Source organism: Haplochromis burtoni, unplaced genomic scaffold (genome assembly GCF_018398535.1).
Source record: "Haplochromis burtoni strain Fernald_Lab_line unplaced genomic scaffold, NCSU_Asbu1 Contig_1572, whole genome shotgun sequence".
Taxonomy (NCBI): domain Eukaryota; kingdom Metazoa; phylum Chordata; class Actinopteri; order Cichliformes; family Cichlidae; genus Haplochromis; species Haplochromis burtoni.
Window position 1 is genome coordinate 12,717 of NW_024583933.1, and position 20,245 is coordinate 32,961.

General features: G+C 43.8%; 1 protein-coding gene across 2 annotated transcripts; it reads left to right on the forward strand.

Moving 5' to 3' along the window:
- chka (choline kinase alpha) lies at positions 1 to 18,789 on the forward strand. 2 transcript variants are annotated; one of them, XM_005952372.2, is made up of 12 exons: positions 1 to 490; positions 1,648 to 1,756; positions 3,200 to 3,253; positions 9,892 to 10,005; positions 11,208 to 11,341; positions 12,100 to 12,204; positions 12,412 to 12,470; positions 12,564 to 12,651; positions 14,296 to 14,404; positions 14,480 to 14,586; positions 14,694 to 14,775; positions 15,502 to 18,789. In XM_005952372.2, the coding sequence occupies exons 1-12, from the start codon at positions 255 to 257 to the stop codon at positions 15,559 to 15,561; spliced, it is 1,257 nt and encodes a 418-aa protein (XP_005952434.1). In that variant the 5' UTR covers positions 1 to 254; the 3' UTR covers positions 15,562 to 18,789. The 2 variants fall into 2 exon arrangements, with proteins under 2 accessions (XP_005952434.1, XP_005952435.1); XM_005952373.2 differs by lacking the exon at positions 3,200 to 3,253.
- Positions 18,790 to 20,245: the final 1,456 nt, after the last annotated feature.

Sequence of the window (20,245 nt, forward strand, 5' to 3'; positions counted from 1 at the left end):
ATGCTGCGCGCGCGTCTCTCAGTGCGATTCATTCCCTGCGCGCGGACGGACGCATCTATCTTGTCTCCATCATTTGCGAAGCTCGTACGATTATTTTCATCGTCACTGTTATTATTATTGTTAAAAAAGAGTTAAAGAGCAGAAACCTGCCGCACTGCGGGCTCCACACCGAGAGAAACAACTGAAATATATCCTGCGACACACGCACCGGAGGGGGCCCGCGTTCGCCTACTTCCTGTCTTACTGTCGAAAAAATGAAAACCAAATTCATCAACGGGGTTTCTTCTTCCCCCTCCATGTCGCTGGGCCTGCTGGTGACCGAGAACGCCCTGCAGGTCCAGCCAGACACCCAGGAGGACTGTGACGAGCTGGTCCGCTCCGACCAGCCCGACCCAGACACCCGAAGGAGGGCTTATCTGTGGTGCAGGGAGTTCCTGCACGGAGCCTGGAAGAGCCTGGCCGAGGACCTGTTCCAGATCACCATCATCAGGTGCGGATGATCATCGGAACCGTTATTTCTCTTTATTTTCACCATCCGTTGTGTTTTTCTGTAAACCGTATGATGAGATCATCTCACAAGAGCCATGTGACCCAGAGTGGTCGAAACAGCAGAGCTCATTTCATGTTCCCGTGTCAGAATCTGCTGCTATAGTGCAGTCTGTATTCTTAGCCCGACGGCTGATGTAGTTGATAGCAAGTGGGAGCCTACCTCCCACTCAAAAGAAAAGAAAACTGTCCCACAGGCCGACTTTAACTCATTTCAGTCATTACTGTTAAACCTCTCTGGCATCAGTGTTGTGATTATTTTTATTGCAGATAGTTTTTACTTAAAAGTGTACAAATGTTTAAACTTAAAAAAGTCTGCCTTTTTTTAAGCAGCACTTTTCTTTGGTAGAAGTTTTGTAAGCAAGAACTTTTAACAGTGATGAGAAATATAATGAAAACATTAAAAAGGAAACATTAGTGGGCCCAGGACTGAGCCTTGTGGAGCACCGTGGTTAGAGAAGCAGTGTTAAAAGAGATCGTGCTCACTCTAAAAAAACTCCAGAAAGGCTGACTTTAAATAATTTAATTACATGAAAAACTGTAGTTTTGTTACATGAAGTGTAAAATGTTAGATTTAATAGGATCTGGTCCACTTTACTTGATTGGTAAACGTTCACCCTACACAAAGCACATTTTCCTCAATGATAAATTTTTTAAATAAACGAACCTTTGAGTGTAGATTAGGATTGATTGATGTAGTGCTGCCAGAACAATGAAACCTCAGGTCATGACCTCTTAAAATGATGGCTGGTAGCTGTATCTGTGTTTAACACAAGAACTTGGACGACAGCTGATGACATTATTTCTTGTCATTTTTTAAATTCTCTTCTTGCGTTTACAGTCGCTGTGCTGATATCAGTATCAGCCCGATAACAATATTGGCTCCTAAATGCTATTTTAAGCCACTCCCTTATTCAAGAGGAAAACTTCTGTGGAAAAGAGAGCAGTGTGTCCTCCTGGGATCTTTTTATTGTTAGGCACATGTGAAACCACTACAGAGCTGCTAGTTTTGGGGTTTTTCTTCTATACACTGGTGAATCCATAATTTAATCACACACACGCAAATATCAATATCATATTCGCTGTCTGTCTGTGTTCCAGGGGTGGTCTGAGCAACAAGCTCTTTCTGTGCAGCCTCCCCGACAGCCTGAACTGTGTTGGGGACGAGCCGAGGAACGTCCTGCTGCGCCTCTATGGGGCCATCCTGCAGGTGGGAGCCACATCACATGTCAGTGTTTTACTGTGCAAAAAGTAACCCAGAGTCGCCACGAGGACGTAAGGAAGTAGTTCCCCCTCGGTAGTTTTTAGTCTGCAGTTACTGCTTTTTACTCACACTCACAAATAAGAGCAGACATGTAAAAGTGTTAGAGATAAACAACAAAATAGACGAGTGAAAGTGCCGTTATGTGTGAATGTGTGTCACATGCTTATATTAGTGTATGCATGCAGTTATGCCTTCATGTATGTGTGTTTGTGTGCGTGTTAGCCATTGTTGTACATGGTGATGTACCCCCATGGCTGTACATGCATGTGTTCTTTGCCGTAGGCTTCCCAAAGGAGCGTGCCTTGGGCACTCTTGTTCCCAGGTGAACCCACCCAAAAACACGGTACAGTATGAGATCTATGAAGTCTCAGCCTAATACAAAGATGTAACACACACTCACGTAGCTCAGCCGCTAGGAAGGAGAACAAAGTCCTCCTGCCTGTCCTTTTCCTGCTCTAAATCCCTGTCTTGTGATTCTTAATCATTAAGAAGTCAGCTTCAGTTTCAAGCTAGCGGACAAACGACAGACCTGATGATGGCTCAGATCAGATAGATCAGATTTCTGCTGCCCATCAGGTGCTTTTTTTGGAAAAAATAATCTCTTTGCATGACGTGGCCGCTGAGTCCAGAGTTCATGATGTCAGACTCATCAGCAGATCCACTCTTACGATAGCGCTTAGCTGCTGGCGCTCGCCACATCGGAGTGGTTTTGCTTGCAAACAGCGAGCGGTAAGAGTTCAAGGCCAGCGAGATGTTTGCACAGCATATTCTAATCTCCTGCTGGCGATCAGAACACAACAGAGTCACAACTGAGATTCAGCCACTAAATTTGGCATTTGCAGCTGAGAGTGCATTAGCAGGAGACCTGCATTAAGTATTAACTCTGCTCTGTGTACTTGCTAATGAGCACGTAAGCAGTTAGCTTTTATTGCCAGGGATGTACGAGAGCACCGCATCACAGAGTCCTTTAACCGAGGTAACTGCGGTCGTCTCCGCCGTGCCGCAGGAGGAATTAATGATGTCTAATCAAAAAGCTAATATGATTAGGGGACGAATGCCTTTGTCTGAGTGCACAGCTACTAATGATTAAACCGAGCGTAACTGCACTGGAGACTGTTTCTGAGCAATAAAGTTATGTGATGCTGATGAGCAGAAACCTGCAGCTCTCAGTAAAAGTGCAGGTTTCATATCCATCTGCCTCTGCTCTGCTCCTGCCTTCAGTCTGAGGGACGCTGCCTGAACAGTCTTCTGCACTGTCGCATCCAAAAGACTCGGTGTGTGTTTGAGCTCATACTGTACTGTCTGCACCGCGGGCACAGCTTTGATGTTGACGGGCGGCTTGGCGGCATGTATTCATGGATAGTTCTTCCCTTTTTCTCTTGTTGATAGATGTCCTGTAATAAAGGGGATTCTCGAGAGTCAAACAAAGAAAATCACTTCCAAGTAAGTAACAGACGACAGTTTCTCTACTCAGAGTGTACGTCCACAGCAACACTCGACTCACATGTGTATGCCCCCTCCCCCGTCACACTGATTTCTCAGAAGATTTGTTCTCCTCCCCTAAATTCCTCTCTAACTCACGCTGAGCCTGAAGAGGATCCGCCAGGTTTCTCTGAGCACGTGCGTCGGCGGGGCTTTGGGGGAATTCACATGAACGGCCGAATACCAGTTAATTTAATACCTGGCTCACCCGACACTGCATGACTGAAAATCTAAAGTGTTACTTTTTTCTTCCGTTCAATTTCTGATTTTGTCTTTTAACACCAAAGCACAGACACCCAGGAGATATAAACTGTAGCTGGTCATTCACCTCTTAGCATCCTCAACGTCCCCGACGACCAGAGGTTCACAGGTTAGGTCCACATTTTCACTCATTTGGTCAAAATCATCTCGAGGCTTGATTTGAACGGTAACACCTTCCAGTTTCTGAAACTAGGCCCTTTCAGCATAAATCTCGCCCTCGCTGGTTACCCGGTGGCAGACGTGACATTATTCCCCGTGTTTACACGCTCTTCTGCATGACCTGCAGTTTAAACAGCCCTCGTGGATGTGTATTTGCTTCCAGAAGACTTTCACAGTCGCGTATTTGCAGGGACTTTTTCTCTGCAGTCGGTGTGAACACGCCTTTATTAAATGTGTAATGTTTCCACCGTTTGGAGTTTTGCAATGTACTTCTGTTGACTCTTTGATATCACATTAAACTGACATATTAATGATACAAATGTAATTAACATGATTTGTGCATTTTTAAGAATAATTGTTGTTTTATGACATTGCAGCTGAATTTGCTGCCTCTGTGCACCACAAAGGTCATTTAGTGTCATTTAGTTCCATTATTCTCCAGCAAAGCTAAATGTTCTGGTTCGTTTACAGCAGTTTTCAACTCGAGAACTCAAAGTGCACAGAAAACTACCGGTAGGTCAAAGGTTAAAAAGCAAAACAGACAACAAAAAAGTTTTATTTCAATTTTAATTTAGCGAGAAATTAAAAAACTAAAGTACTGATGTCATGTTAGTGGTACACATATGAAAAATGTCTGATTGACACTAACCTCATAGTTGGTGATACTGCACCTTAACACTGTGGTCACAACATGCAAAGCACAAAAAGGAGATGATGCAGTATTTAAGTAGCTAGAGTTACATCTACGACTGCGGACGTACGTGTTAAGGTGATAAAGGTTCGTTCAAAAAAGTCTTTAGATGTTACAATGTTACAATAAACTGTTCTGAATGTCTTTGTTGGCTTATGTGGCGTCAGCTGGCCAGCAGTGATGCAGGCTATCGTTATTGACCCCAAATGAATCATAAATGTAATGTGTAATAGTTCATACAGTCTGAGGGTTTATGGAGTACACTGCCTACAATCACTGCAGCCCCCCACACAATGGTCACAATGGCTTAAAGAGGTGCTGCTTTGATGATTGCTTTGAAGGATGTAGTTCTTGTGTTACCTTCTCTCGCAGTCCTCTAAACTTTTCGGATGCCAACCTGTGATGTAACACATACGCACACCTTGTCCTAAAACAAATTAAGTCGACATGAAGCGACGATGAGCGGGTGCCGATGTTTCCTCACAAGAAAAGGAAGACATGGAGATTCTGGGTTGGTCCAATTCTCAGGAGAAGGCATGAGCGGGGAGGGTTTCATGGTTCAGTTGAGGAGGTGAAGCTCAGGATTTCGTCCATATTTCAGGGTCAGTTGAGCTCTTGTTGGCAGAGTTGGGACTACATGTGAGTAGCTGTGCGTCTGAGGTAAACTGGTATTATTTCACTATTTCCATCTCATTCTATAGTCAACAGCGGATCTGATTCGTTGGATCTGTTTATTCGCATCCTGCTGCTGTACATTTTACAATACGTGTGTTGTAAACCTGCTAAAAGCATGTTCAGGGTAATTACGAGCTGAGTGCTGACAGGCCTCAGTGCTCTTAATGTGCAGACAGGAAGATAAAATGCTGAAATGCACAAGTGAAGGAAGTTTGCGCGTTACGCAAGCCTCATAAAAAGACTAATTTTAGTGATAGATAACCAGCACAGATGTGTTCAGGGTATCACTGCAGGCAGTGTACCGAACCTTAAACCCACTGACTCAGAAAGTTCTGTACCCACGCGGCATCATGTGACCCCCTTTGACCTTCACCTTACAAAGCTGAATCATGACTCTGTCATGGGACTGAGATTAGGTCATCAGCAAGTTAGCCATTGTTTCCACTCAAGTATCTTTCCATAAAGATGGCAGCTCCTCCCCCTCGACTCCACTTCTCTAATCTTCAGCTCGCCGTGAGGCTAACGCTGGACTGCGAGTGTCTTCAGATAACCTCGCCTAGATCCGCCTTCCCTAACAATGCAGTGTTTCACGTTAATTCCCTTTTGGTTTGGAAGGGTTGTTGGGATTAATTCCTTGGATGTTTCAGTCGTCACAGCAGAGCTGCAGCTCTCATGTCGGACAGTTTACATCCAGGTGAAGACGACACAGTGACACAGTTAGGCTACAAACCCTGTGCTGGTTTCAAGATGTAGCTTGATTTAAAAGCGTTGGCCATTTTTAGCGATGAAGGCTTGTGCCTTTCCTCCTGTATTTCTCTGAGATCTTAAGTTGTCACAGGTGCTAACGGTAACCTCGGTCCTTATCTTATATTTTGGAGAAGACCAAAACAGATATTTTGGGTAAAAATGTGAATTTTTTTAATCTGTGTCAGGCAGAAAGATTATTTTTGTTACCAAGCCGTTGGCAGATTAGTTGAATATGTCAAGGTCAGGGTTAGCGTTGTGATCATCACTTAGTACTCGGAGGAGGAACACCTAAGTTATTCAAAGTTCAGTTTGATCTATTCTCTTAGATAATGTGCTTCCTTTTGATGTCCTTTTATCACCTTCATTAATCCATCGTCTTACACTCATAGCAGAGTGGATAAGTATTGAGGTTAGAGCAGCAGCTGTCTGAAGCTCACAGTGCACCTGCTCCAAGGCCAGCCCGCGAAATACCTCTGAGCAGAGACGCAGCGCCGGCACATGACTGGCATAACAACTTGGATTCAGTCATAATCAAATATTCACCAGGAACAGAGTGCATGTTAGACCAAATGTTCCTCGGATAGCAGCACAGACGATGCCGTGTCAGGCGACAGAAAACTGCAGGAGTTTTTCATCAGGAATGTCTCGATTCTTCTGCGTCCGAGCCGCCAGCCGGGGTTACGGCTAACGCTGGTTGATAATTAACAAACCTGTGGGAGAGAAAGAAAGTCAAACATGCATGTAAAACAGACACTGGCATTTGGAATAGGTCAGAGGAAGTGAAAGTGAAATCGAGGGAGGACTGCAGGCTGCGAGACCGTCGATACCGACCACGCTCACCGTGTGGGCTGATGCAGCAGCCTCTAAAGAGCCCACCAAACAGAAATGGACCAGTGCATTCACTTAACTGACATTTGGGTCACTCGTATGCTTTCACTTTATTATTATTTTATTTTATTTTTCAGCACAGTGTGATCGCTCTGAGGCCTCGTTATCTGCCAGCATTTGTGTGATCATGATAATGTGGATAATTCATGTCGGAGATTTGAAAATGCCTGCGATCAGGAATAAACGTGAACGAGCTGCTCTGCGGTCGGGAGAGGGAGCTAACGTGTTCACTTCCATCGCTCTGTACGTCCATTGTTTTCATACTAGCAAGTACGGCTGCACGAAGAGCACCACGGGTACCTGTATGATGCACCCATACGGGTCAAAAAGTCAGGCATCCTCTAAACCGCCTCACATTTTGGTTTAATGGTGGGATGAGAGGAGTCAGCACTGCCAGCGCTAGCTAACAAGCTAACGGCAGATATTTTCAGGCACTGGCATCACGCACGGTCGCACTTATTATAGCAGCGCTGTCGCCTTCACTGCAGGAAGCACTGAGTGTTACTGTTTGAGTGACGTTGTGGTTTTAAACATTCAGAACATGCTGCGTCCTGCACAACAATCAACCGCAGTAAATCAGCAGCTTGCTGTTTGCAGTTTAGAAAACCACAGCCCTGTCAAAATTCATGTACTACATAATTACACAGCGTACTGCATAACAGTACGTAGACAGAAGTATCTGGATGTAGGCAGAAGGATATCTATGCTATTAATAATCGACTGAAATAACCGTGAAAAAAGGAAATAACAGTTTGCTTTAAATGTATTTATGCAAAGTTCAGACGTTCCCTTAACCAGGTCACTAAACTATTAAGCTGCTAATGATCCCAGAATTCATGCAGTGCTGACAGTTACTGTAAATAGGTTGCCACTGTTGTTGGTGGCTAACTGTGGATGTTAGCAACAAAGTGCTCAGAGAACAATCATTGATGTGGAAATGGTTCACAAACCAGTTTGAGTGCCTCGAGACACCATCACAGGATCAGAGGACGCTACACCTGACTGACAACCAGTGACGCTCACATGCACAACCACAGGCTCTGCCAGCTTACCAAAAGCCAACGCCCACGCATGTTTTTGAACCGTGTGACGAAAGAGAACATTCAAATTTTACACCAGCCGGGCAACAATCCTAACCAGGGAGAGATTCGAAGTACTGCCCAATTCACTGGTGTTTTGTTAGTGCTGCATTGTTTGTTCTGCTTTTTTCTTCAGCAGATATGATAGAAAACAGGAAAATAGCCACATAGCTGCCGTAAAAGGCAGATGGAATATTGTCGTCATCCCACCAGGCAGCTGTAAACGTGATAACTCGAGAGCAAGGCGACGTTTTACCAAACGTGCATCTGCTAAATTTCTGCTGACGTCAAATTTTCCAAAAACTCAGTTCAGTTTAGTTTAAATCAGACTTATTCGTATAGCGCTACTATAATCTACTTCCTATGATGCTTCTCATCCACACCTTGTCCATGTAACACATGAGAACCGAGGGAATCTCATCCGTGTGTATAGCTTTACCAAGTTACGTGGTAAACAGAGACTGGTTACTGGATGTGTAGGCAGCATGCAGCTTTGTCACAGCAGAGATTCCCATATTCCCTAAAGAGATTTTACCTGGAGTCCAATGTTGTGCTTCCTTGTTGGGAGATCAGTCCTGTTCTGCTTTGAGACGGACGTGGTTCATAATAATTCATAATGTTTAGGAGGCCACAGAGTGGGCAGCATTGTTTTCTTTGAGTCGGCTTCCTGTCGGGCACTCATTATGAAACATTCCCATGGCTGTTATCCAAAGAAGCAGGCGCACGTTTGGATCCAAACCTCTGTCTCTGCTGCAGTTTATCTCAAGGTTATTCACTCAACAATATGAGGATGGCAATATATCACTGATTTTTATTTCAAGGCTTGAACTGCAGCACAACGTGGAGGTTATTCAAATCAAATGGGCACTTTAGCAATTTACACTTTACATTTTCAAAGTTAAGACACTAAAGAAAATTGAAAAAGTTAATAGTTTTTCAGAAATCACTGAGCCGATGAACGCTGCATGTTCCAAACTTTTCAAACAGTTTGAAGCTGATATAGCAATACAAGAAAATTCAGTTCAGTCTTATTCATATAGTGCCAAATAACCTCCGACAGAACCAGGTCAGGGAGGGGCGGGGCCACCGGCTGGGGGTGAGGCGAGGACGATGGGACAAAGACGCGCTGTGGAGGAGAGACAGAGTGATAATAAGTAATGATTAAATTCAGAGATGTGTATAAACACATGGTGGATGAAAAAGGGGACTGAAGAAGAAATAGTCACTGTATAGAGTGCTTATGCAGCTGTAACCATATGCTTTCTGAAAAAGGAAAGTTTTAAGCCTAATCTTAGAAGTAAACACAAATCAATGATAGCTGTGGTCTTTGGTTCCTGACAGGATTTAATAGCATGGATGGTCTGTTCATGACTTTCCCTAAACTAAACTCCAGTAAAAGTAAGACTTAACTCCAAACCTGGTGCATATTTGGTGAGAAGCCTGGTTTCCAGCAGAATCGAGTCGGCACACAGTTTTGTCTTTGAGGACACGTGACTGTGCTGGCATGAGACCCCCCCGTTGGTCTCCGGGCTGCACGTGTTGCCGTGGGAGCTTTGTGCGTCTCTAAGATTAAACGAGAAAACACAAGGCCGTCTGTCTCCTCTGCTCCAGCAGCTTCAACTGCATGGCCAAGTCTTCCTGGAGATTTTCGTCTACCTCTTGTGTTTCTCCTCACCGCTTTGACAGGCAAACCCTACTAACCCTAACCACAACATTTCTCCTCATTCAGAATCATCCATCCTTGTCCTCCACCACCTGATTGCCTCCTAAGCCCCTTTCAGACGTACACTTCACTCTGCTGAAGTTGTGCCATTTTCACACGTCAGACCTTTTCATGTAAAGCAGCTTTGGCAGGCTGCCTACCAGAAACCCTGAAAAGAAGATTTTTCCTTTTCAAAGGCAGTCTGCCTGTGTCTGAAAGTGGCTGAGGAGAGGATTCATCCACTCTAATCTTAACGTTTTCAGCCTGCGTGACCAGAAAGAGCTCTTTGTCTCATTTGCTATTCTGCGGCTGTGATGGGAGCTAACGGTGGAGGTGCTGTGAACTCTGACACCGCGTTGCCTGAAACGTTGACGGTGTTGCTGTTGTGTATCTTCAGGGCGCCGAGGCCATGGTGCTGGAGAGCGTGATGTTCGCCATCTTGGCTGAGCGAGAGCTCGGACCCAAACTCTACGGTATTTTCCCTCAGGGCCGCCTGGAGCAGTACATCCCCGTAAGTCCCCGTGCGGAGCTGCACTTACACATCAGGTTTCCTTCTACAGAAATCAAGTTAGAAGCAAACATTATGATCCAGACGCAGGAGCTTTATCGATCTGATCAGCTGTTACGGGATGAATAGGCATTATCACGTTGTCAGCACGAAATCACCTTTTCATGGACACCAGCTGCAACAGCAGGAAGTGATGTCACTTATAAATAAACACAATTGGAAATGTATTTCTTTCCTTGTTTTTGTCCAAGGCTGCTCAAAGCTGCACTCCTGCTGTCTGCTGAACTTTATCCCAAAGTACTGATGTTCTCAGTATCCTGTTGGAAATAGTTTATTTTGACGTACATCCTGTCTTTTTACAAACCAATGTGCATTTTATTTTCATTTTTGCTAAAGTTTATAAAGATTAGTTTAATGAAGTTGGGAACAAACTCCAAATACATTTCACCTGGTTTCAAAGTTTTGTTTCATTTACAAAAACCTGTTTTAGAGAAAATATTTTCTCTTTGTGGTTTATTTGATTTTTTTTAGCAGTTTAGGAGCACTCAAAGAAGTCTAATACTGCTGCTAATACTCACAACTTTATTTTTCAAGATTAGGACTGAGAGGAAAGAAATGTTAGAGTGTGTGTGTTTGTATTCAAATCTTTGTGGGGACCAGTCCCCACAAGTCTGACGGCATTTTGAGACACAAAATGTGGTTTTAGTTACAGGATTACAATTAGGTTATATTTAGGGTAAGAGGCTGGGAAAAGCATTATGTCCACACATGATATGAATACCCAACTGTGTGTGTGTGTCAGGATAAAAACAAGTGGAAACACAACCCTCCAGCTCGTGTACAGTTTGAGGTCCGGGGCTTTTGGAAATTGCTCAACGCAGTTTGTGATAAGTCGCAAAACTTTTCAAACAGGAATATCAGGTGTGACAACAAAGCTGGATATTTTTAAAAAGTTGCTCAGTGACGAATTTAGAGGCTTAAATTACTTACAGAACAGAATTTGACCTTAAAAATTGTTTAACGTTTAGATGCAGTGACCAGATCTTTTTCAGATGTCTGAAAAACCCCCAACGCCTCTCACACACCGGGGCTCTGCAAGATAAGATTTTAGTTTGGATGTCAAAGAAACCCTGACCAAACCTGTGATTTATGCAGTTAGAGCCAGAGTCATGGTTTCATGCAGTTTTATGATGTCCTGCTGACAGAGCCGTAAACTGGACACCTGTGAGCTGAGCGACTCCAGCATCTCGGCCGAGGTTGCGCAGAAGATGGCCAGGTTTCACGGGATGAGGATGCCCTTCAACAAGCAACCAAAGTGGCTGTTTGGAACCATGGACAAGTGAGTCACCCGAGCCCGTACGTCACCGCGTCAGGCAGTGAGCACATGAAAAGTTTCGTCAGTTCAAGTTCTCCCAGATAGCGTGTCACAGCACTGATTACTTATCGGCTTCTGCAGGTGGCCGTCCGCCTATCGCCGTGCACTTCCCCTTGAAATACCTTCAACCTCATGCGTCAAGTGTTTACGAGGTTTACATTGCACAATGTTTGTTGGCGTGTGCTGATAAGGCCGCTGTCTTTTTCCATCAGTATTCCTCATACATGCCTAAATGTCTGGCTGATCGCCTGCTGAGTCCGGCCGTTCGGCTCTTTGACTGATTTTCCCGCCACAAAAGATTGACGGGAAAACCTGGGAACTGTTGTCCTGGGAAACACATGGAAGCTGCCAGATGTGATGAGATTATCTGGCCATTCTTTTGGTTTCCTGTAAAGAGAAAATTACACCCATACAGCAGATGTGGTTAGAATATATTTGAAGTTCACTGAACTGTGGGCCTTACATGCATCTACATATTTGTCTGCTCAAATTGAAATAGCAGCCAACGTGAGCAAATAGCAAAAACACAAAGACATTTTTAGACCAGCTTAAAAATTGGAGAAAAAGTTTTCATTATTTTTAAAAACTATTGTTTATCATTTTTAAAACTAAGCTATCATTGACTAAATGTAACTTCAACACAAGTGTGTTCCATGTCCAACATATCTACTATGACTTTTTCCTCTTTTCATTAATGTGTGTGGATGTAACACTTTGATCAGGTACCTGAGCCAAGTGATGAGGCTGAGCTTCACCAGAGAGGCGCACCTGCGTCGCTTCAACCGCCTGCTCAGCTATAACCTCCCACAGGAGATGGAAATGCTCAGGTATGTTGCTGCAGACACGCAGCTGTAAAACACTGCACACATGACACATGCGTGTTTCCTGACTGTTACGCAAGACTTGCTGGTTTACCACAGGAAACATGCGTGAAAATCTCGGCTACACAGGCGCAGAGGGCAAAGGAAGCACAGCTGAGAGTCTCTAAACATCCATGACTTTATAATGAAGTGACCGCCTTTGTGTTTGTGCAGGTCTCTGCTCGAGTCCACTCATTCTCCCGTGGTCTTCTGCCACAACGACTGTCAGGAAGGTAAAACCTGAAGACGTGAGGTCGCCCTTCATACCATCCATTTCTTTTCCTCTGTTGTAGCAGTGCTAACTTGTGTGTGTTTGCTCCTTTCAGGAAACATCCTGCTGCTGAAAGGCCGCCAGAGCTCAGACAAACAGAAGCTGATGCTCATTGACTTTGAATACAGCAGCTACAACTACAGGTAACATCTGACCTGGGAACCCTCACCAGCTGTTTCTGCATCAGTCCATTGCTGTCTTTATTAATGTCATTACTGTTATTATTGTAGGTTAGCATTAGAAACAAGAAGCAGATCGATAAACTGGATCAGCATCATTAAAAATAAAAATTCAAATGAAATAAAAATATTAGAAATAAAAACACCTCCATGCTTACAGTTTTTTAATGGTTTGGTGAAACTGATGCGCCGAGCACAGCCTGACTCGAGTGCTGAGCTGCTGCGTCACCGTCACTCATCTCCTACCAACCTGTGTCACATTCAGTGCTTTCTAACCAGATTATAACCTGTAATCTGGTTAAAATGGTAAACAAAGATACTAGAATCAGAGCGTAAACAAGAAGAAAAACCGCCACAGTCGGCTTATGGCTGCGTTTTAGTGATATTCCTACACTCATGCTGTGCGACACGACCAAAACCTCATATCCTGATATAAGACATCTATCGTCCGATAACGATATAAATCACACAAATGTAACATTTTCTGTAAATTCTGTGAATCTCGGGCAGCTCGACTTGTGTGAAGTGTTTCCAGCTGGAGTCGAGACTTTTAGCCGACGCATGAAACGACACATTTTTAAACACAAGTTGTAACAGCCGCCGTTTTCTTGTGAGTATTTATTACACGGCGTGCTGCGGGGAAAAGCGCTCTAACGTTTGCATCTAAGGTTTATTTTTTAGCACCTGACGCCTCTTTTTTGCTTCTCAGCCGTAAACGCTGCATACTCTTTCACGGGATTTCGTTTATTTTGAAAAGTCTCAACAGGATCTTGAGCTTTATTGTGAAAGGTTAATATGCAAAACAAACAAGCGGACGGCGGAGCCACGCCATTGTTTTACCGGCGCTAGTGTGGTCATATTAAATATAAGAGAAAGAGAGAACTTTAATAAATGAATACAGCCACTACAGCGACCATCAAAACAGTTTATTTTGCCACACTACGAAACAAATAGACGTTTTTATATCGTCACCTGATATATATCGTTATATCGAGCGTCCTAACTCACGCCCACCCTAATCTGTTGACATATTAACTGCAGCTGTTATGTAACCAGAACCTGGCAGGCTGCTGAGGGCACACAGGATGAAGGCCAGAGAAAGGCGACGATGACCCGAAGTAGACGAGACTACAACGATGTGCTTGTGTTTCTGCACCTCTCTGTCTTTATGCGTCGCTCATTTCTGGGAAACACTGCATGTTACCCAGAACTCCCTGCTCCTCGCAGCTCCCTTCAGCCTGGCCCCTTTAAGTCCTGCCCGTGTATAACATAGAACACGTGACCCTGTGAGGCACAGGAAGAACACAACAAAGCAAAACATGCTGTGGGTTATTGCTTTTTCTCTCTGGAAGCGACAGCAAAGGGTCGAGCTCAGGTCACTGCCTCCCCCGCTGCACGGGGAGGTCCTGCTCCTGATAACAGTGTGGGAAACGGCACTCGGGAATACTTGAGGGACGAATGAGACTGAATCACACACGGGATTACTGCGACTTTACAGTCACTGCTTGTGGGAGAATCTTATCTTTTTAATTATAACTAAACCAAAACAAGGAACAGCACTGGCTCATAAACGTGCTCTTGTTTCTTTGCCATTCTCTGACCCTGCAGGGGATTCGACATCGGTAACCACTTCTGTGAATGGATGTACGACTACAACTGCGATGAGTTTCCTTTCTTTAAAGTCAGCGCTCAGAACTACCCTTCAAAGGCCCAGCAGGTGTGTAAAATACGTTAGTGGGCTCATTCGATTTCTCTAACGGACTGCTGACTGCCATGAAATGTTTCCTCGTAGCTCCACTTCATTGAGAGCTACCTGCGCGAGTCCGATCGAGGGTTCGACGGCTTGAGCGCAGAGGACCAAATGAAGCTGAAAGAAGAGCTGTACGTGGAGGTGAACAGGTGAGCTTAGGGTACAAAGATGCGTTACCTAACGCAGAGTAAGTCGAAGGATGCTGCAGTGAAAAGCTAAATGGAAGTAGAAAACACTTTGTGTCTTTGTGATGCAGGTTCTCGCTGGCATCTCACTTCTTTTGGGGCTTGTGGTCCATCATCCAGGCCCGGCTGTCCACCATCAAATTTGGATATCTGGTGAGTCTTTGCTTCCTTAACTTGAGTCCTTATTTACTTTACTCAATATCAAAGTTGTTCGAGGCACAGATCTGAACTTCAGCTTTGGTAAAATGTCAAGTGGGGAAGAGGAGGATTTAATTTTAACCAAAGTGAGATACATCGAAACAGGTAGTTCAGGGCTTTCCTGGTCGTCTCCTCTGCTGTCACAAAAGATGCGCAGTGGTCATTAAAAGAGAGAATCATGGAATTTATATGTTTGTTCAGGACGAACAGTGACAGAAGTTACCGTTACCTCTGGTTGGAGTTTGAGCTTCTGCCTGGCTGTGCTCAGCTTCTTTGACAGCCTCGGGTCAGATCGGGCTGCCATGCAGCGGGACGCTGTCGCACCAGCTGGCAGGGCTTTGGTATCCTGACAGGAAGCTGCGCTTGGTGAAAATCCGAAGCGTGCGCAGATTCTGGGATATGTGCTGGTTAAAACGATCCAGACTTAAAGCTCATCAGTGTGACTTTTAAATAACATTTTCAACACTTAATTCGGATATTAGTGCAAAGTCACGAATGTGAATTTCAAGCAAACTGATGTAACATCTAAAACAAGAAGAAGGAAGAATTCACTGTGCAAAGAACTGATGTTCTATTAGTGTGGCTGAACCCGCAGCACACAGGGTTACATTTGGATTTATTGTTTTTACTTAAAACAAGCCCTTGTTTCCACATATTCATTTGTGCTTACCTGTGTTGCAGGAGTACGCACAGGCCAGGTTTGACGCCTACTTCCAGCAGAAGAAGACCTGGGCTGTGTAAAGGAGGCGAGACGATTCAGTATTCTGACAGCACGTTCAGCCAAAACGTCAAGGACCCACGGGCTGATAAAGTTTCTACGCTTTACTTACACTCCCTGCCTTGCTGGTATTTGCTGGCTACTGTTGGTGTTGTGTTGACCAAAGCCAAACCTTGATCACGTGGCTAGCAGGTGCTTCGAATATGCCCCACAATCATTGCAGCTCAAAGTTTACACGGCGTAACTGAAGGCCAAAACCCCCCAAAACAAAACAGAGGAAACACATGGACTCGCACTAACCTTCATCGCTGGCCAGAAGTTTGTTTCGGCCCAGTTTGAACCATATCACTAACATGAACGTTCTGAGAGCGTGGCTAGCTCAGAAGTGTTAGCATTGCATCAGTGTGTATGTACAGTATGTGTCTGCTGTGTGGGAAAGAATCAGAACCTCAGCTTTTCTGCCAGAGCTCCCAGTAGCCTGGTTCTGTCTGCTACTGGTGGGCTGATGGATTAACAGGTTCCACTTTCTTCCCACTTGATGTTTGTTTCATTTTCTTTTTTGTGTGTTTGACATTATCTTCAGGCCAGGGCAAACACGGTTATTTTGAATTTCTAAACATGTGAATATTTTTCTGGGGTAGCCTCAACAAGTCGACACGAAAGCTATCGAACGTCAGGTATCTTCCTTACAACAGGACACATTGTAGCTGACTTACTTATAGTCCTGTGATTTCACTTAACTGTTTAAGGGACAAAGGTGTGGTGGTTTCATGTTATCATTATTATTATGGCTCACTGTGACAGCTGCACACGTTACGTCGTGTTGTCTGATTTAGCCTGGCTGCTAAACCGTCTGTTGGGAACCAGATGTTGTTGCCGCATTGAAGAAAGCTTCACACTGAACACACGACAATGGCTCCTTATTGTGGTGATGGATTCGTTGGTGACGTCTCTGGTGTTTTGGCCCAAGTGCCTGCTGCCATGCTGGCTCGTCATTGTAGCCGTAATCCAGAGTAATGATGCTGACGGTTGCTGCAAAGTCAAACTTGGCATGATTACTTCTTGTAACTGGACTGCTGTTGAAGGGGCATTTAGTTAAGACCAAGAGCGCTCTGTTTCCAAGAGCTGAGTCACTGATGTGAGTCACGTCCAAGTGCACATTATGGCCACTGCTTGAGTGAGGGTAGAAATGCAGCAGTGCAGCAGACAAACACTGTCCTGTGTACGTCAAGCTTCCCTCTGAGGTGCTGCTTTTAGGCGGTGATATAGAGGTTTGATATAGAGACGTGGCACAAAGAGATCATGCAGACATCCTGAGACCAGCCAAGTTCTACCTCACCCTGATTAGTTGTAATTGCATCATTGCAGTATTTTGCTATTGTATACCGATCAGTGGTGGGGCCTCATTTTTCATGCCTTTAAATGACATTGTGAAAAATGATCTTCCTGTTATTTCTGTACCTCTTCATACTGTAATTGGGCATAGCAGTGCCTGCTAGACTGACAATGACAACAAAGCTTTCCATTAAAAAAAATCAATATACACTATTAATGTAACACAAGGACTCCTGCTGACATCGCTTTCGACCTCGTTACCAACTCGACTTTATTAACCTTTTAACATCCATCAGGTCGTTGGCCACCCGTCTAGGCTTAGGCGTCAGCGTTGGGTTTAATCAAAGCCCACCCCGCTGTAGACTTTGACCTTTTTGTAGAAAGACAATCCTTCTAACAGGTTTATAGCTTTCAATCCTAAAATGTATGAGACCTGATCTAAATCTAGTTTCTAAAAATGTAAAGGAGGTGTCATCGGCGGTGGTGGTGACTCCAGCCCTCCGTATGAATCCTCACTCTTGTTTTGGAGAAAAGCAATAGGAAAAAAATGGAAATAGTTTTTAATGCATGTCAGTTAAAACGATTATTCTCGCTTCCCTGAATCCCAACACTTTGGACAACAGTTTAAAGTTAAACACAAGCGAGGTTTCAGATCATCACTGAGGATTAGTTGTGCCCAAAACAAAAGCTAACCCTAGACTGGTCGAAAGGGACTTGGTGGTTGGGGTCGATGGCTGTCCTTTATGACCTTGTTAACTAGACTATAAGCAGCATCAGTAAGTGTGTGATTGTCCATGATTGTAAAATCTCTGTTCGGATGTGGGCGTTTACCAAAAGCCAGTCCAAAATGTGACCCAAGGATTCTTCTGTTAGATCCTACTTTGACCCCAGATTTGAAAAATGTGATCGTGCTGCTACAAATAAAGTCGTACAGCTACCACAAAGGCGCTGTGGAAGCAGCCAAACTGAAAATGTGACCCTGGCGAATGCTGCGTTTCCCAGTGGAGGGAACCTGTTGATGGGGAAGCTGAACTTTTCTCTACACTAAACATTTGACGGCAGAAGCATGCAGAGGTGTTTGAATGTCTACTGTGGCACTTTTGAGGACAGTTTTAGGAGGTGACGAACTGTGACTTTATTTTACATGCAGGTGTACTTTTGTACAGTTACTATATTTTCTTTTTTTTAGGTGTAGTGAAATTTTGATACAAAGAGACTTAAGGTCTGCGAGCAGTGGATTATACTCGATAAATATTCAAATTCAGAGCGTTACAGTACTTGTTTTTCTGTTTTCTCGATCATTTCTTGTACTCCGTCTTTACTTGAAGTTGTCTTTAATTTGTTGAAATTTGCCCTGACCTTTCATTGCTCTACATGCTGTCTCTCAGTATTGTGATGTTTTGTGTGTTCTTACATTCCATATTGAAAAAACCAACATCACAACGTACAAGTATTTAACATTCTGTACTCGTTACTTTAGGTTTTATGCACATTTTGGACCAAAGGAACTAAAATGAGTCTTTAATTGGTTCTTCTAATCCAACTGTAATTAAACCCTTGCAGGGGAACAAAAACCTTCACTCCTGTTTCTTTTTGGCACTATTCACTAAACTACATAGAAAACATTACTTAACTATAACTAATGAAAACCTTTTACATTACTGTTGTTACTGTGAATGTACTTTGTGTTGATTCAATCCACCTTTTTTATACAACGATGTTGTTTTGTGTGAAGAGCAGCCCCACCTACGCTGTCACGTGGCTCGTAGCGATAACCTTTGCTATCTATGCAGCTATACTGAATGCTTACGTACAGATAACAGCATACTTAAAGGTTTCAGGTGAACTGCAGCGACACAGAAATGACTTTGGCTGTAAATTTACTGCTTTGCACAAATAAAAGTTAAATGAGAAAACAGCTGACTCTGGTGGTTGTTTGGATACGCAGTCTTGGTTAATATGATTGGCACTTGCCAGGACGCGCGGTGCCTCTGAAGCTCTGTTATGCTGGGTTAAAAATAGCAAAAATTGGTGTCGTGCATGTTAAGTGATCATTCATCAGATTGAATGGAAACCAACACAGTATCTCAGTTTCCTCATTACATCACAACAGATTAACTGTGTTCTAATTTTCCAGTCCAGTCATGTTGTGGCTCCAGAAGAGCAAGCATTTGGTGAGCCAGGTTTAAGGAGGGGGGAGACGGGGCGATGGGAACAGATAAGAAAATGAACAGAGAAAAGAGGGGCAGAGAGATCATGGATGAAATACCAACCAAAGGAGAGAGCTGACAAAGGTTCATGCAGTAGTTGCACTATGGGAAGTCCCCGAGCCTGTAGAACGGAGGGCTCAGGGTCACCTGATCCAGCCCGAACTCTAAGCTTTATCAAAAGGAAAGTTTGAATTATTGAAAGTAGAAAGTGGGTTTTCCCAGTTAGAAGATTGTCAATTGCATCCCAGGAAACATTATTTTTATCCTTTTATATAACTAAAGTGATGTAGCATGAGGTCTTTAAGATATGATGATCATTCACTACTTTATACGTGACTTTGCTTGATTTACTTTTACGTTCTTTTGTGTTCTTCCTGCTTGAATGCCGCAGAGTGTTTGGCACAGTAGGGGCGGGACAGATTAATGTATAATGTTCATTGAGATAATGGAGGCTGAGACGAGGGAGACGGTGTAATGTCGCACTGAGAACAGTGATGAGGCATACTTGGCTCAGAGCAGCCCAGCTACAGCCGGACGCACTGCTCAAAATCAAGTTCACCTTAGCCAGCGTCAACATGTTGCCAATAAGGGCAGCTCTGTTTGATGACACAGCTACAATGTATCAAATTCCATAACAACGAATTGAGAGTTTGCGGCTTAAAGCAGATCCTACAATTGGAAGTTAGGACAATAAAACCTCTCCATAAATGTGAAACTCAACTGTGTGGTGCGTCTTTACCATTAGTAAGCAGCACTGCAGTTCTGACAGTTGATTATATAAAGTGTTGTGCAACACAGTGGGAGCCTGTTTACATGTGTTTGGTTCATATTATGGTGCGCATCATTTATGGGGGTCAGCTCACTCTCTTTGGAGCATTCATCACCAGAAGTTAGCTCTGTTCTTTGCCCTGATGCAAAATATACACAGCTGACTCACTCACAACAAATTTAGTTAAGATTAAAAATATGCATCAGAGCCACAAGCTCATAATAACGCAGAGAATTCAGAAGAATTAAACCAGTATCTTTTTTTGAAGTCACTTCAACCAAACAGTTTAAAGTTGGCTTCTGTCTTGGTAGGTCCTAAAGTCAGGAAAACATGGCACCAAAGCATGGAGACGTTTCTTCTTTATATCAGTATTACCAAATCAGCAGTCTGCAA